Genomic DNA, 18,665 nt, shown 5'->3' on the forward strand with positions numbered 1-18,665 from the left:
AATTTCAAGTAGTAATACAAGAACAGTGAACCAAAGGCAGTTTTATGATGCTTTTTACACAAGAACAGTGAACCAAAGGCAGTTTTATGATGCTTTTTACATCCAAATGCTTGTAAACTCCTATATTTTTAGTCTCTAGGTCAAATATACACATGGACATACATGTAGTTTATATGTCAGTTTGGAGCTGCGATGCAGAAAAAAAACACTGATAATGTCACTTTAACAAACATAGAGCAGAAGTTCTCCTGTGATGGATTATCTATTTTCAAACCACCAATCTCTGCAGGTGATGAAAAAGCAGCAGCTTCTTGGAAGGCAAGAAGTCAATCCAAACACTTGGAGTATGCTTTTGAAAACGTTCAGCAATGATGGGAAATACATAAAAATTCCAAATTATAAGAAGTTAAGAAGTCGATTTCTGGAAGTAGTGATGTTTGCCCACAGGCAAATGGGTTTGGTTGGAAATGAAAAATATTTTGTCGGGTTAGCATGCAGGTCCAAAAGAAATTAGTAAAATAGGGTAGCGTAACTAGAGTGTACATGTTGTACATGGCTGACTGAGAAATTACAGTTTCATGCAAAATGAGCTCTTATCTTCGCCGGTCAGTGAACCCACAGCATCAGATCCAGACCCAGACCCAGGGTAATGTCATCATCTTAGGCAACCAGACACAGAGCAGGATGCAAGTGTTATGAGCAGTGAGGAGAATTTTGAGGTTTGACTCGAGGAAAATCGATAGAAGAACTGTAATTTAGTGGTCTGTCAAAGAGATCAATGTTCGAGCGAGAGAGTAAGCGGGGCAGACCGAGAGATGTGGAAAGTAAAGCGAAGGTGTACCGTCATACACGGAGCAGATCATCTACACGATGGGTTCAATGCAGGTCTGTCAATGCTTGACCTTCGTAGGATTATTTTAATCCGATATTATGAATAAGTGGTGGCTTGTCGCCTTTTTAGCAATCAATTCTATTCATATTAATTACATGCCTGCTTCAGCACAATTGTAGACTGTTGGTTAGAGCATTAACTTTTCATAAGTGAGAAGATCGCTGACGATACAACACATGCCCATGCTGCCCTTTTTTAACTTCACAACAACTCTGCATTACACATAAAACAATGTTGTGATCATAAATCTCAGTCTTGTATGACTAGAAACTAGCAGGTTTTTACCAATGACCAAAAGTCTGGTCTGAATTGTTTGATAGAAGATCTGAAGGGGGGATGTGAATTATAAGATGACTCTTTCTTCCTGGTTTGTCCACTTCTAATACCAATGAATGTCCTTTATATGTTGGAGGTCTTTATGGAAAATACTTTTTAGGCCAGAGTTGTTTATTTGATGCAGTTCTGCCGGTTGGCCACTAGAAAACTGGCACCAAGATTCTGACTGACTCTGCTTCAGCAAACAGATTCATTGTCTAAATCCATGATACTGATCAGACTGGACAACAGTAGGTTCATCTACTTTCCAACCAAACTCGCTTATGAAAGTGACGTGACGTTTCTGTATTGAGTTTTGCATGTTCTCATCGTATCTGTTTGGTTTCTCTCCAGGCATTCCAGCTTCCTCCCACGGCCCAAAGACATGCACTGGGTGTCAAGACAACTCGTATTTGTATCATGTGATATGAGGGAGTGCTATCCGGAACCACAAGCATTGCACTGTAATTAATGAAATCGATTCTACTATTAAATATTCTTCTTGGGTTAGCCAATGAGAGCAACTTAACAATCACAGATAGAAACTGCGATGTGACTGTATGTTTTGACCAACGTCATACTTAATAAAAAATGACCAATGCAACAGCATGTATAGCTGTGTATGTAGCGACAAAGGAAGCAGCAATATTCCTGTTGGAAGTATTTAGTAATAGCTGACTGAACAGTGAACATTCAAGAACATTTTTCCTCATCTGGCTCTTAATCAGTTCAATCACTTATTTGCCACCGGCCTTGTTGCACTTAACTCAATTAGGCCAATGTTTCTTTAATGGAAAAGGTTTTGTAAAAAAAAAAAAAAAAACAGTATACTGGAGTTGAATTGTTGCATTAGAGCCAAAAACATAAAATATGAGCAGAAATAAAAAAAAACAGTGAAGCTTACATCATTTTATATGGAGAACAAAAAAAAAACAACAACACCTCGCTGCGATGCACAGCGCTCCCGCGATGCATTCGCTGAAGACTTTTCTCTCACACTTTTTTTTTTTTCATACAGGCTCTCAGTAATGACGAGATACCTTTTAACTTCTCAGCCAGAGTCAGCATCAATAATTTATTCTCATCTGTTTAAAATTTAAAGTGCCACACATTAACGTCCTCCCGCACCTGCTCTTTCACGCTGTCCACCCTCCACTGGGCTGCTTTCTATCCCCCCCCCCGCATCCCCATCCCTGTCTCTCTCTTCCTCTCCCTCCTCGCATTATAATAAAGACAATGACAATGAGTTCTCTTTCACCACTGAACCAGGGATGTTAAATCAAACAGGGGCAGAGGAGGCGGCAGACCACATAATGTAAGGGCATCGTCCAGACGCCTCCGATTACGCTTTGGCCTTAATTGGCGGCAGTGGCAAAAACGATGAATTCTTTAACAGTGCCGTGCGGTTGTGCCTTTCTGAGCACAGGAAAGGCCTTAAGGAGGACAGCTACTCGCTGCAAATGGAAGCTGACAGAAAATCCACACAGCACGACCAATCTAGGGGAAAAAGGGCATGACAATGAATAAGGGGGCCCATGCTCTTAAGTAGCCGAGGGTAGCTTGCAGGGAAAATGTGTATAATTAAGCGGTCTGCATCGTGGTTCAGATGGCAAAATCCTATTGTCTTGACAGGAGCTTAAGGTTGCCCTTTAGGTTGAGATGCGCGGCGGCGTACAGCCTCATTTCTCTTTCCTTTTTTTTTTTTCACACTCCTCCAGACCTCTGCGACCAAATTAATCTGCAGTTTTAAAGCTTGAATAAATCCAGTAAGTTGGAGATCTGCAGATCTAAAGGCCGTCTGTCCCTCAGGCTTGCTTCGTTTTTTTTATTTTATTTTATTTTTTTATATTTCTTTACCCCTTCTCCTTTGCCTACGGAGATTGGCTGGCAGCGCTCAGTGTTATCTCCAGGGAGGCAAAGGTTGGGGGGAGGGGGTGAAGGCCACAGATTTGTCCTTATCTATTCTGAGCACACCTAAAACAAATTAGACCTGGCTGCCGTTGCTTATTTGGCTCCCGTGCTCTCATTAAGGGGCTGAATCCAAGCTATTTTCCTCAAGGTCCCGCTTCCTACCATTTTGGGCCTTGTCTTTTATCACAATAGCAAAAAGGTTTCTAGGCAGCCATGCCACCTTTTCATCTCACCCATTTCATGTAGTCATATCAACACTGCACAAAGAACAGAAGGAGAGAGGGCGGGGGGCTGGGGGGGAGGATATCCCCGTACTCTAGGATGCTGTTTTCCTGTTTATGACTTGATGATGGCCTTTGACATTTGTCTAACTAAAATGAGAAATCTGTCCAATTGTATTTTTTTTTTCTTTTCATGCTTTTTTTTCTTCACTGTGCCTGTTTTCTGTGTTTGTTTTTTTTGCTGTACTTTAAACATAAAATACAGCAGTTCTATTTAAGTCGCATTGTTGCCTGCCAATATTGTCAACAACCTGATCAAATCCTGTGATCCTACGAGATTCTTGTCTCTAGTTGTTATTGTTTTAAATATCTATTTGTAGGTATTAAACTCCTGCTTCATAGAGAGTCCTTCAGCAGAAAGTCTTTTACATACATGCAGCGTACAACTCAAATTCACATGTAAATGATCTCAGAGTCAGGTTAGATGTTATATTGTAAGTTTAGCTCGACTGGAAGTCTTTCTGTAAGACGTCACTAAGCTGATCGGGTGTTTTTGCTGGACTGATTAAATTAAAATCCTCACTGCACAACTCAGATGGAAAAATAGACACTAACTTCTCTGACTTTCAACAAATATTGCACTGAACTTCTTCTTAGGTGCTTTATACATTTGCTCTAATTCATGTTGTTTTATGTCAGAACATCCATATTAACACTCGAGCTGTAATTGTCTCAGTGTCAGTCACCTACTGGTAAATTGTAAACTGTATTAGATCTAATTAATATTTCTTAATCAAAGATTATTAAAGTTCTATCGACAAACTCAAAGAAGGTTTGAAAAGTTAAATCAGTTGGGAGACGTATAGCTCACACTTTTAACTGTTTATAAAGGCATATATTAGCTTGGTTCACAAATAACTCATCAAAGCAATATAACATTTTCCAGATGAATTTAATTGGATTTAAATTAAAACTTGCTGAAATTACAATAAACTTGCGTTACAAACTTTGAAAAGACCTGAAGAGCTGTTGTTGACCTCACTGTGGAGCTACAGCGACAACGTGTTTTCCTTTTAAAGGTTATTCGATTACTTTAAAGCTGGGTGTTAACATTGAGCCACTTGTTGGATGCTGAATATGAAGTGGTTCCAAACCCAGGATAACTTGGAAGGACCCCAAGATAATTACCACAAAACTATGTTAATTTTTCCTCAATTATTCTATACTTTTTGCTTCTTTAGTGTGAAATACTAATACCGCTTCAGGCATGTAAAAAAAAAAATCCTTGTTTCCTAATCCTAATGAAGTATGAAACTACTCACAAATCACATCCACACCAAGACAATAACCTGTGACGAGGAGTCAGAACCAGACGCTGGATTATTTTAACGGGCCACAAGCCAAAAAGATTGGAACTCGTTCCCTTTAGAAAATGATAAGGACATATGGATGCCCTCACGCGCGGTGCCGCAATTAATCTCGCGAGCAACCCAAGCTGGCAAGCTGAACTTTTACATGTACAGAATTTAGGCGTCTTCTCTCTGCAGAAATCAGAGTAAAGTTGAGGTAAACACGTGAGGCAAACAGAAGCGAAGACACAGCTTGCCCACATACGAGTATTATTGCATTTGAAAGTTAATGAAGGACCTTTGAGCCATAGGAGCTCAAGCTACGCAAAGGTAACTGCTCGGGAAATGTTAGGTTAGATGAGATTCCTTTGCCAGACTAATCCATCCTGGAGCCTGGGAGCAGCACAGAGACAGAGAGAGCAGAATCTGCTGCAAAACAGCACAGCAGTGACACAGGGCAATTCTCTAGGGCCTTGCATTAGCGCGCTAAATTAAAGGGGGTATTAGACTAAATTGGCTCTCCGATTTCAGGGGTGTGAGTAAAATTCTGATTTGCATTTTCCACCGCTGCTTAAGATATAATTAGTTCAGGGTGATTCCCATGTGGAAAACACTGACAGCCAAATCTAACTGGCTGCCAGTAGCTTATCGTCTCTTCCAAGGCAAAAGGTAGACTCGGCTCACGTTTGGTGTGTGTTTGTTTGTTTGTGAGCATGTGGTAGGAGCGTGGATGCAAAGTGTGTTTGTGTGAGACTGAGAGACTGAGAGTGTGCATACGTGTGACGTGTGAATTTACGTGCACGGGCTGTAAATTCTCCTTCTAAACTTCAGCACCTGATTCGTCTCACATCTCAATAAAATCCAGATGAACTGCAAGAAACTATTAGCACCGTAGACAAGGTGGGGGGGAGAAAAAAAAGCGCACTCCCTGTTAATGCACGTATAAAAGTTTGCGGGAGCGAGAGCACAACTTCACACCTCGAAGACGCCTTTAGACTCAAACCCATTTCCGTAGCAGAAGGTGCACCTGTAATTACAGACGCAGAGTCAAAAATAACAATTACTGCAGGAGAAGTCCATAATATGAATTACTGAACTCAGTGAAGGAGCTTTTAAAAAGCAAGTGTGGATTTGTTTGGGGGGTTTTCACACCCTTGGTAATTCTAACCGTCTTTGCAAATGGATGTTTTCCAAAAGTGCATCTACCCATGCATTATGAATGTGAGGGCTGCTTCCTGGACACCTGTTTGGGACACCTGTTATGGAGTCGACATTAAATGAGCTTCCGATTGCAACTTCTGTGGCTTACGCGTCCAAACTATAACTCAGAATCCATCAGTGACTCCTTTATTTCAACTCTTGAAGCCTGGTTTCATCATAATTTCCTCCAAAAGGAGGAATCAGAGTTTCCCACACTTCATGAAAAGTCCTTATTCTGTATCTTTTTCCAATACTTAATTTAAGCTACTGTACAAGATACTGAATGAAATAGTCAACCCTGTGGCACCATGGTTCTTATTAAGTCATGTTTACCTTTAATGTGAGTCCTAAAAGTCTCATTTTCTTAAAACAAGTCAAAAATAATCAACATTTTCCACCCCCACCCCAATAAATCACCTTGTTTCAGGTAGTTTCTCAACTTAAGTTCATTTTTCTTAATTCAAGTGCACTGATCTGTCATATTCTTCCTTGTTTGAAGAAAAAAATCTTGAAAGAAGTTGATTTCTGTTGGGAAGAGAAATGTGTGAAATGATCTCACTGATTTGTTATAACTTGTTTTTAAGAAAACATTTCTTTGTGTTCCCTTAAAACTGATCCTGTTGTGTGAACTTTTGAAAACTCTTCATGTTTGAACAATACTTTGTCTGCACAACATGTTTGTAATGACTGGCCTGCTGTTTGGAGCCAAAGAGGTTAAAAACACAATTTGATTTCTTGTGGATTGCGAAGCTTTTCATGCTTCTGACTTCTGTCAAAACCAAAAAATTGAAATCTGGGATTTTAGCTGTGGGTAAAACCAGGATTGAATTAATGGAAAACTTTCATGGTGCATCACATTGTAGAGTACATGAGACATAAATGATGAGAACCATATGAATAAATAATAATATGTTAGGTCACGACGAGCTTGTCAACACTGCTTGGTCAAGAACAGGCTTCATTCAGGTTCACTCGCATTCAGGTTCTTCCACAATGTCACTGAAAGGAGGCAAAATGTGATATGTACATCATAAAACAAAAGAAAAACACGCCAAACTGATCCATAATGAACAAATAAATCCATACATGATGTTTTTCCATCAGTAGATCAGGTAATATTTTATAATTAACCTCTCTTTCCTCTATGTCTAATGAGTTAATTAATGAGCAAATCATCTGGCCCTCAGGTTGCATTTGTTGGTGACTCATCCATACCGTCTCATGTTAAGTCAAGTTCAAACTCTCAGGCTAAAAGAAAACCACATTTGCAATTTAACATTCATATTCTGTCTTTGCCCGTGATAACCAAATGTCAGCTATGAAATAGATCAATTAAAATGAACCTTTAAAAACAACACTGTCCTCTGATTGCCTCTTGCTACTTGTCAATTAAGCCAGCGCTTAAAATGGTTTTCTCTGTCCTAAGTGACAATGTTTTTCTCTGCCTCTGCACCCTTCTTGATGTGTATCATGCCCCAGATTGATCCGCTATGACACAAATATGATATAAAATGATTTCATCTCAACCCTGCTGTACTGTATATGCACCATCATGCAGGATCAGTGGGAGAGGATCAGTCTGGGTGCTTCACTCCCCTCCCCACACAAAACTTGGGGAGATGTTTTGAGAAACACCATCAGCAGCTCTGCCATCACTCTCACCATCTCTTGGTGGTCGGAGGCTGAGGCTTTGTGGGATATTGATTCTCCCCATCCAGAGACGGTTTCCATAATTGGTTAAAATGACCGGGTGCAGAGAGGGATGGCTCTCTGCTGAAAACCATTTCCCAGCCCTGCTTGGAGCTGAGCCAAGCTCGGGGTTGTTCGGATGCGTTCCAGCCCCAGCCTGACTGGCAGCAATTAGGGGTGTCTGAGCCAAGCTCAGCTTGCGCTCCACACAAACACCCCTAATTACTGCCAATTAGGCTAGGCGGGTAGGCAGATTTGAGAAGCCGGGGGGATGTTCAGGCATGGGTGGGCATGGAAACAATTTTCAAGGGCTTAGAACGTGACTGGATGAAAAGGTTAATGCTTTGGAGTGCAAGGGGATAATAACAAAAGAAGGGGAAGCAGAGCCCCAGTTCTCACCTCCAGCGACGAGCCTGGCTTCTTCTTCAGCTCCTCGCATTTCCTAAATTTGCAGATCTGGTGGCCCGTTTTGCGGTTCCGACAACTGCTGCAGACACCACAGTTGATTAGCCGCCTGCAGGGTGCACAGACCCCACACCTTTTCCTTTTCTTCTTCGCTGGGTTTCCACTGGATACCGAGGAATTATTCTGTGGGCAGTCTGCCAGATTGGCAATTTGAAACGCACTGTCTGTAACGGCTGCTGAGGCTGCGGGGGAGTGAAGGGCTGTCATGACGATGACCCCGGGAGGTAATGAGATGCCCCCTAAAGCCGGGATAGCGGAAAAAGTTCCAACGCGTTCTGGGAGATTCATTATCTCTGCTTCAGCAGCGCCGCATTTCAGCTTGTTCATGCATTCTCCTGCTAAAGGTCTGCAGTGTTCGGGGGATAAGGTAGAGAGGAAATTATTATTTGCCATTTGCAGCGTCTCTGGCGGCACGCCAGGCTTCCCCGGCCTCTGGGAGTCATTTCTATGCATGCTGGTCCTATTAGGGTTTATTGCCGCTGATTTCCTTCCCCAGAGCATGGCGTTATCACAGTTCCAAGGGGACATGCCAATTCTAGCACTGGGAAAAATGGGCGTTGTGATGCGGGCAATCTTAGCAGTCTGTGGAAATGCCCCATTGGTTTTATAAAAGTTTGCAAAAGACCTGTACCTTTCCATTTCTGCGTTATAATCCAAAAGCTGGCTTAATCCACCATCCTGAAGATTATCCTTTTGTAAGAGAGACACATCTGCATTCTGTCCGTTTTCAATGCAAAGTGCATTGTTTATGTTAGACATGGCTGAGGAATGGCTGTCAATGTTTCGGAGGAGCGAGTGACGTTACAGTGGCCTTTGTAGAGCTGAAGCTGGTTACCAACAGTGCGTTACCATCCTGGTTTATCTCCTCCAGAGCTAAAACCGAAAAAAAGAAAGAAAGAAAGAAAAAGAAACAAACAAACAAACAAAACAAAAAAAAAACAACAGTTACACATAAAAGAGGCAAATGTTTTCAGACTAATCAGATTTCATTTCTCGAGCTGCTTCAACTTTTCACTGAAGATAACAGCTGAACATTTGAAGAATCTGCTGGCACATTGTTGACGCTCTGCGTTTCATAATGGAACTATCACAAACAGTCAGAACTGATCTTCATCTAGTGACAACGAGCGTGATAGCTGTGACAGACCGTCATGTCATTATTATAATAAGGGGAAAAAATGAATTACCATGCCTTAAAAAAAAATCCCTAGACGTCTTGTCAAAGTATTCTTACATATATATATATATTTATTTATTTTTTTTAAAGAAAGTCCAATCAGCTACTTCACAGAATGAATAAATACATTTTAATTCACCAGGGTGCATTTCATCAAAACATAGAAATTTAATATTCAAACAAAAATATCACTATTTTGAAAAGTTAAGAGAGAGCCTCACCAGAATTCAAAATATGACAGCAGCAGCTACAAACACAAAGATTTTTCTTTCTTTTTTTTTTTTTACCTTAGGCCTGCAATATAAACTCTTAAAATTAATCTGCTCTGAGTGCCAGGAGCAACGGAGTTAAACATTTTCAATTTTTTTTTTCCCCCTCTCATCTTATCCAAATAATAAAGCTGGTCCATCCATGTAAACACGACCCTGTCCAGACTCTCAAGACCACCTGGTATTCATTCATGGTCAGCTCGATTACATTAACTCAATAACAGCACAGATAGCCACTGGTGGATTTACATCCAGATCATGAACCAGACCAACTACAGTGTCAGCTGCCTCTGGATGGGATATGTGTGTGTGTGTGTGTGTGTGTGTGTGTGTGTATAGGTGTACATGTATGTGTGTGTGTGTGTGTGTGTGTGTGGTGCTCCATTTCCTCTCTCTCTTTCTCTCTCTACCAGTCTGTCTGGATTTGGTTTCCACAGATAAAAGCCCATTAGACACATCTCCCCCTACTTCCATTACCTTTTTCTGGGCTTTCTCTCTTAATTGCCAAAGCTGATCCATTGCTGGAACACTAAAGCATTTCAAATCACTTCCATGGTGCTACCCAGCAGCTGTCTCGAAAAAAAAAAATGAAAAAAAAAAATTATAAATATGCACACATGGAAGTGGAGAGCTCGGACTGGATGGCATTATTAAAGTCCTCTGAACACAGGAGTGCATCCCCTCTCTAAACATGTCCTAACCTTAACCTGGAATTATTCAGACAATATATTAATATTGTCTCAGCGTCTACAGATTTCAAACATGAAGTCTGAATGAACTTTCTTACAAATGTTTTTTGTTATTAATATTTAATTCTAATGTGCAACCAGGAGTCCTGTCCACCATGCAATCCAGATCTTGGAGGTTCAATGTCGATGTGGCATCCAAAACAACCCGCAGCCACCAGTAAACAAAACCTCCTTGGCTTAATGATCAGCCCTCCTCAGGGTCATTATTACTTAATCAATTCACCCCTGGAGCGAAATACGCAGCCCAAAGGCAATCAAGTCACGGACATTGATTTTCAGCCTGTAAACAAAGTTTAGAGAGACAGAAATGTTCAATACTTGGAGCTGGAGAGAGACAGAGAGAGGGAGAGAGGGAGGGAGAGAAAACAGACAGAGAGAGAGAGAGAAAGGTGGAAAGAAAAGTAAAAAAGCCACGTCCGATCATGACGAACCATTGTGCCGCTGCTGCCGCGCCACGATGCCATTAATTACACCGAGCGTGGCGTGTGGTAGACATTCAGATCAAAGGTCATGCATAGATAAACGAAGCGGTGCAATAGTGCAAATAAAATCCTATAAAATTTAATCTGACATCGCCTTGGCTCACTTGGCAGCCAACACGGACACAAATGGGGGACACGAAGACAAAAAAAACAAACCAAAAAGAAAAACGCATGCAAGTGGACGGCAAAATATGGACAGAAAGAAAGAGAGAGAGAGAGAGAGAGAGTAGTGAAGGAGAGAGAGTGTGGGAGAGAGGGGGGGAGAGAGGAGTGAGCATCACCTACCAGGTTCCTGTTGAGAAGAGCTCCCCAAGATGCTACCAGCCTGCGACCGCGTAACGGCACATTACCGCGGAGCGGTGCGCGGAGGGAGAATAACGCAAAGATGCGAGAAGACGCACAGACATAGGCTGCCGGAGGAGAGCGTGCGTGTGTGTGTGTGTGTGTGTGTGTGTGTGTGTGTGTGTGTGTGTGTGTGTGTGTGTGTGTGTTCAGAGCGCTCAAAACAAAAGGACCATTTCTTTTCTTTTTGTATCGACTTTCTTGTCACGTTAGAAAAAAAGGTCGGAAAGTGCATAAATAAGCCAAAAGGTGTCGGCAGAGGAGGAGGGGAGGGTGGGGAAGGAAAATCGCAGATGGGGGGGTTTAAGGTGTTTCCTCTTCTTCTTCTTCTTTTTCTTCTTCTTCTTCTTCTTCTTGATCCGGGGGCTGTATTGTGTGTGTCTGCCTGGTCTCTGCTCAGTCCGTGTCTCCTGTCGCTGTGTGTGGCTGATTGGTGCTGAGGTGAGGAAGCAGGGATGTGGACACCTACTGATCATTGGCTGGAAATTACTATAGAAACACTCGGGAGGTGGGAGGGATGGATGGCTCAGGGCGCCCTACGAGGAGGAGGAGGAGGGGGGGTGTATATCTGCTGGAAATATCATGCAACCTTATAGTGGCCCCTCTCTCTCTCTCTCTCTCTTTCTCTCTTTTAAATATATATATATTTTAAAAATACATTTTTTTCATGACGAGGCTTTTAGAGAGGAGGAAGGTGGTTGTCATTCACCAGACCCGTCCTTTAAATGAGGACTGGGAAAACTTGTCAAATTAATTTGAATGGAGCTGAGCTGTGATTAAAATAAAATGCCTCCGCCGGGTTGTTTTCCTCTCTCTCTCTCTGTCTCTCTGTCTCTCTCTCTCCGTCCATCGCGACATCCATAATTACAAAGACCTCCGGGATTCATCACCATTATAAATCCCGCCTGCTGGCCACCCATGCTCCCACAGGCTGACAACACGGACACGCATGGCACATCTGTACGTTCATTCACGTTGAAGGATATAAGCGTTGAGTTCAAATGACTCCAATCAGCATCCCGGATTATCCCCCCCTCCCCAATCAGCATTTATCTGCGAGTTAACATGAGACCACCTCAGTGACTCCAAGACAGGAATTAATCACTAATTAATCACCTTACAAAACACGTTTCAGCAGCTCTGTGACTTTTTAGAGAGATCTTAAAGAAATGACTGTGTATATAACTTTTACTGCAACAAATTATATAATCAAACGACAGGAGGATAGAAAGATGGTATGATCAGGTCATTATGAACTCATTACACTGGGATAACCTTTTAATAACACTTCACACTAAGACATCGCCAGACTTTATACTTTTCTTTTTTTAACTTTATTAATGGTTCATAAATCATTCAGTCATGCTTTATATATCAGCTTTAAGCCGTAAGAACCAATTTTGTGCTGCCAAGTTGTGAAAACTTTCACTGTCTGCGGTAAATCTGTTGTTAAAGTTGGAAATCTTTTCATTAATGCTCATTTTCTGACAAGAAATCAAGTTTAAACACGATAAAATAAGTCATTCATAAAATGTTTTAATGCATCAAGTCTGTAGTTTGAAGTGTTTATGGATCAGCTCGTCTGTAGATGGTGACTGATCGTCTGTCCAGTCAAAAAGATTTTGCACAACCAAAAAGTCCTTCTTATAAATGGACTGTATCTAATCCACAGATAATTATCAGAAACTGACTTATTAGCAATTAATAAAGCCTGTCCTTGCATCTTATAAACATAAAGTTTGAGTGATTAGACAAAGCAGCATCCTTTTCAGTAATCATTAATAACGTCATTCAGGCTGGAGGTAACATTTAGTGTTGAGTAATTTGCCAATAATTTTCTCAATTATTCGTCAGAAACAGAAACGAGACAGAAAATGGGAAACTATTATGTCTATTATGAGCGGCCAAAGCTTAAAGTGATGTCTAGACTGATGTCAAATTGTGTTTTTCTTTTTGGACCAAATGGACAAAACAACAACAATAATCAACTTCAGATGATAAAAAGACAAAGATGGTGTTCAAACAGAAGATAGAAAAAGTGAATTTTTGGTATTTTTCTTTAAAAACTGACATAATCTATTATCAAAACTGTTGCAGAGTAATTATCAGTCAGCCGACTAATCAATAAGTTGTTTCAGCTTCGTGTGACATATCGCTTTAAAATGATATCATGTCACAGAGGAATAAACAATCCCTGCATTGCTTCCACTTTCAGACAGGTTTAGGTGTGAGTAAACAAACTGACAGCTACACTGACACATCTCTAAGTCATCCAGCCCCTCCAGGTGAGCTGTGTGACACAAGCCTATAGGCTGCTAAAGGCTACACTTTAAGGAATTTATTGAGTGCTGGCAATAGAGAAGAAACAAGGATTTAACTATGTTAAACAGTTTACAGTGATTTGGAAATATCGGTTCAGAGCTGACTTTGTTCACAGGTGACATCTGATTATTTAGATTCTACATGCTGAAGTTTCAAATAAGTCTACGCAGTGATGGTGAGAGGTGTAAACTGACTCCAAGGATGCTGAACTCATAACAAATGATGCGGGTTGGGAGTTGACACGCCGCCACGGCGACAAGACACCTGTTCACGCCCACAGATGACCTGCCTCCAAAGACCTCAAACTCCCTCTTCTTCATCCAACAGCTGTCAAGTCATCACTCTTTCAGTGGCTCGTCGAACATTACGGGCACGGTGACGTACAAAAAGAAGACTTCTGGGAGATGCAACAGATATTTTTCTGAAGCCGCACAGCAGCAGTGGTGCAGTGGTAAGCGTGTTGACAGGAGTAGGTGTTAAAGTATATGGTGAGCTGGGTTTGGGTTTATGTTTGCAGTGGTAAAGACTTGGATAAACAGTTGTGTCTGTCAACACGTCGAGCTGTGATTACACCTATCACGGGGTGGAGAGGCGAGTAAAACATTCTGACTATACATCAAATCATCAGGAACGGATGAGGCCAGTTAAAACACTCAGATATTCGCTCAGTCTATTTCCTGTTTGGCAAGATGTGTTTCTGTTTTCAGGTACATACATAAAATGAGGGATAATAAGAGAAAGCATCTTGTTTCTTTTTTTCTTCAAACCATGAACACGGTGATGTCAATGTAACATTTCCGTAGACATTATTTCAGATAATCAGAGTGTTTGTGTGCATAAAAATAACGTAGTATCTTGTTGTTGTTTTTTTACCTAAACTCTGGAAATATACTGTTTCCTTTGGAAACAGAAGGAAAAAAAAAATCATCTTTCATTCTCTGTTTTGCCCAATTGATATGAATGTTTTCCTCTGTCTTCTTTTGATCATTTTGTAGTGCCCCTTTCGCTACTACAATAAAAGCGCACGTCCTTTTGACACCACAAAAAGCTCATTTGACAAATATTTTTTTTTTGCAGGCAGGAGTTTATGAATAAATTTGTCTCGACTTTTGCCCAAAGTAATGATGCATCAGAACTTTTGTTCTTAGACCCGATTGATAGTTAAAGTACAAAAATAATAAATAAAAAAGGAGCCATCCTTGAAGCTCTATTTTCTTCAGTATCAGACCCTGTGCATCTGTGTGTGTGGAAGCTCCTCTGTCTGAAAATCATTTTATCTTCCGGGCGATAATAGCCCCCGGGGGAAATCTGCCTAGGTGGTCCTAACCTCTGTCTGCAGAGCCACGGCAGTATGTGAGTCTCTAGCAGTGGGAGGCATGAACCCTCATGGCAGGCCTTTGTTCCTGTCTGCGTGCTCCGGCATCGCTCCCTATGCGTCTACTCACCCCCCTCCAACACACACACACACACACCCTCCCCACCTCCCATTTCTCTGGGCTTTCAACTGAACTCAGAGGAGTAATTAATAACCATGACCCCAGATTTAAACGTAGCCTGCATTTAGTCGATGGAAATAGAATCACGAAGGAGTGAAGTCATAAGACATGGGTGTTTGAGGGGCGATGGTGTGAATCCATTGATTCATCTGTCTCAATTTGATCTGAGCACTGTGCTCAGATCTGTCAGGAGAAAGACAGTGAAGATACAAGGAACGCTGGTACGTGCAGTACTGCCTCTCTCGTCCTGCAAACCCCAAAATTAACAGTTATTTGAGCAAATAAGAACGACAGAAGATACATAAATAGTAAGCGCACAAGGTGGGATTAGCTGGCTTCTCCTCTATCTCCACTTGTTATTCCAAGCATACTGTATATTTTCCTGTTGGAAAGTATTAGGAGGCCCCGGACACTTGCAGGTTGTATAGATGTTTCTATGCAAGCAAAGGAAACCGAGTCACAGTTGTTTCTCGGTGGAATTATGGAAAAAGAAAAAGAAAAAAAATCTGACCAGGAAAAGGGAGGAGCACGACTGCGTCTCCTGGAGGTGTTTCAGACGGGCTCGCGCACACACTGTTGTGGTAAACAGCATTCCTCCGAGGCCTTTAAAGCCTGAAGAGAAAGACACAGACAGAAAGAGAGTGAAGAGAGACAGAGAGGGAGCAACTTGGGAAAATAAACAGTGTGAGATTATGGGTTTGGCAGTGATGCGCCACAGTGCAGCAGCAACCTTGGCAGTATTTATTTAGAAACCTGCCTCATTTCCTCCTGCACACTATAATGCATGGTGCCCTCACCTCGCACACATTAGCCTTTTGCTGTGATTTGATGTGTATCACCCGGTTTTTACGCCGCTTTCCTTGGATACAGTCGAGCGATCCCTCCTCCCTTCGCCATCGCCTGCTAATTGGAGTGTATAGAGCACCCTTAATTATCCAGTTAGTAGCTTTGCTGAAAGAAAGCCGACTCCTGGCACACAATCTGGTACAGATGACAGCACCTACACACAATCACTTCCACAGAAAAACCTCGAGTTACATGGATAGAAAGTACTGTGCCTGCATCAGGGCTACATGAATGAAAGTTCGCAGTCATATTCTGTAGGTGGATGAGCTTTGAAAACTTTCTTCAGATAGAAGGAATGACACTGGAGATTCTGGTATTATTCCTGGTTTCTTTCTGTTTTTTTTCTTCCAGCACATCGTGCACCAACCGATGTAAGATTTACTTCCCCTCTTCTGATTAATCCATCATTCTGTGCGAGCGTACAGTATTACATAAATGGGCTTTTTTTTTTAGGTGTCAGGATGGGAATCTCCAGCACGCTGAAAAACTCTTGGAGCAGCCTGGGTAATAATACATAGATCAAATTCAATTATACATTTTTTCTGAATGTGGTTAGCTTATTGATAATACAGAGTGCAGCAAAGGTGGAAGAAGCATTCAGTTTTACCACATTGTCAAATACTCTATTACAAGTAAAAGGCCTGCATCCAAAATCTTACTTGAGTAAATCAGAATTTAAAAAGTATTACTAGCAAAATGTAGTTTTTTTTCTTCAAAAGTATGCATTTAAAATGACTCCTGTGGGTGTTATATTATTACATATGATAGTATTGAATTATTATTACTAATGTATATCATGCCAGACTCTTGTTATTCTGACTTTGGAGTGTTACCCACCCACTACAGATCTTGGAGTTACATTAATAAACTTAGCTACTATAGCTTTGCTGTTACTGTTAACAGGTGAAACCAGGCACAAAGTACAGAGGCATTTTAAAACCAGCTGAATCAATTATATTTACATTTTATTCATGTATAACTGTCCACTGGTTTGTTAACACTTAGTGTAGTTCCCAGTGTTTCTGACTTCTACTCAGAGTTACAACCTGATATGAAAGTTTTTTTTTTCCCAACTCGGCTGCTCATAATTATGGACCAAAATTGTATGACATTAAAGTGGCATAAGTAGCATTTTACCGTGATAGCTGGATGACATAGAGCTTCCTTTATCTTCCCGATATGATGTTTAGTAGTTTAATCTCTGACAATGCATCAAATCTGCAAAGTAACAATAGCTAAAGTCAAAAAATACAATATTTCCCCGTGAAATGTAGTGGAGTAGAAGTACAGAGTAGTAGAAAATGGTGCCTCAAAACTGTACTTGCATATAGTAATTGTGTAAACGCACGTGAGTTTAGGAAAACTCTTCATTTACGTTGCTGAACATGCACTCAGAATACTTTTAGAGCATGCTATTGTGTATTTTGTCTGATATCTACGATGGTCACTGCTGACACCTGATCCCTAAAGGCATACAGTGGTAGAGCTCCAAGTATGTGTGTGCAGATCCATACATACAACTTTAACGTCCTCTTACTACACGTGCGCTGTCCTGTAAATAATCATCTGGGTTTGTAAAATAATCATTTTATATGATACCACGATTAAGTAGAAATATGAGCACCAGATGTTTAGTTAGTTCAGGTGCACGTCTGTGCTTTTGTTGCCTCACAGACAGGATATAAAAACAGTAGCGTTGCAGGTGACAAAGGTCATCAGCCGGAATTAAAAGCGACTGTACGGCCCACGATCAATATTTGCTCTAAGCTGTCACAGTGCTGTCCTGCCACATGAATGTAAACACACAGACAATAATGATCCTTCTGCGATGTCAGAAGGTATTAAACTGACCAGAGACAATAAACAGGACTGTGTTGTTGTGGACGAGTTAGGAGTCTATAAAACGTTAAAACCATGGAGATGAATGTCAAACAGCGTTCTCTTGTTGTGGCAGCTGTAATCCAACTCTCACCACAACAAGTTAGCGTCACTGAACACAACACAAAGATGACATTTCTGGTCCGTGATGCCTTTTATTAATTCTCAAAATTCTCATGTTTTTAATCATGTGGCTAAATCTAGACATATGATTGTATACGTCACACTGTTAATTTCAAACTTCAAACAGACCTAAAGATTCAAGTGCGTCTCTCTTTATGAACTAGATATTGGGACACTTTTTTGTTTTTGTGCTAATATGTGCAAACACTGTTGCCATGCTTATCTGTCAGTGCGGGTGGGCAAACAGCTTTGGCAAACACAAACATCTCGGAGGCACTCGGTTAAGTCGATGAGTCACATTCAGGATGTGACTCAGTTTTAAGCGGTTCACACCACATTGTGCTTGCACTCAGACTCGTCAAGCTTGTGATGTTTACACGCGGACATGACGCCATCCTATCTCTGCTGACCCGCTACGGGAAGCTGCAGCTGTGATTTTACTTTTTATACAACAGCAGCTGTCGGAATCTTCTTGTTTATTCTGATTTGAATTCAATATCAATATGCACCATCTAAAAATTCAGATTAATTCACATTTACACCTGGTATTTACATGTGATCAGTATCTGGAGAGGTTATCTAGATAATGGCATCTAATCACAAGGTTTTGCACTTACACCGGGTATCAGTACGCTTTATCTCGATGCAGCCCACATAATCAGAACATATCAGAACCTGACATGCAAATGGAGCAGGTGGAGACTTAACAACAAACATGCCCCATGTAGGTCAACGAAAGAGTTGCTGCTCTACTTTTCTTTTCCTGAACTGTACTCCTTTCCCAATAGATGCATTTCTTGAACACATCCAAGTTTTTTCCTGGCTTGCTTGACATGGCAGGACGAGGCTGGGTTGAGTGACCTTCTGAACTTGTTGGGCAGGTTTTCTTTTCTGAGTATGTTTACGCTGGCTAAGATTGCACTGCATCTGCTCTGTGTT

The 18,665-nt window shown here is 41.2% G+C and overlaps 1 protein-coding gene across 2 annotated transcripts in view; it reads right to left on the minus strand.

The window, feature by feature from the left end:
• cxxc4 (CXXC finger 4) overlaps positions 1–11,651 on the minus strand; it is a 30,980-nt gene extending 19,329 nt beyond the window's left edge. The window contains exons 1-2 of one of the 2 annotated variants that reach the window (XM_010740938.3): positions 11,005–11,651; positions 7,977–8,915 (exon numbers count right to left, since the gene is read on the minus strand). In XM_010740938.3, the coding sequence (XP_010739240.1) occupies positions 7,977–8,801 (825 nt within the window). In that variant the 5' untranslated portion in view covers positions 8,802–8,915; positions 11,005–11,651. Of the gene's footprint in view, positions 1–7,976; positions 8,916–9,965; positions 10,045–11,004 lie in introns of those variants that run through there. The other variant, XM_027283492.1, reaches the window with a different exon arrangement.
• Positions 11,652–18,665: the final 7,014 nt, after the last annotated feature.

Source organism: Larimichthys crocea, chromosome X (assembly GCF_000972845.2).
Source record: "Larimichthys crocea isolate SSNF chromosome X, L_crocea_2.0, whole genome shotgun sequence".
NCBI lineage: Eukaryota > Metazoa > Chordata > Actinopteri > Sciaenidae > Larimichthys > Larimichthys crocea.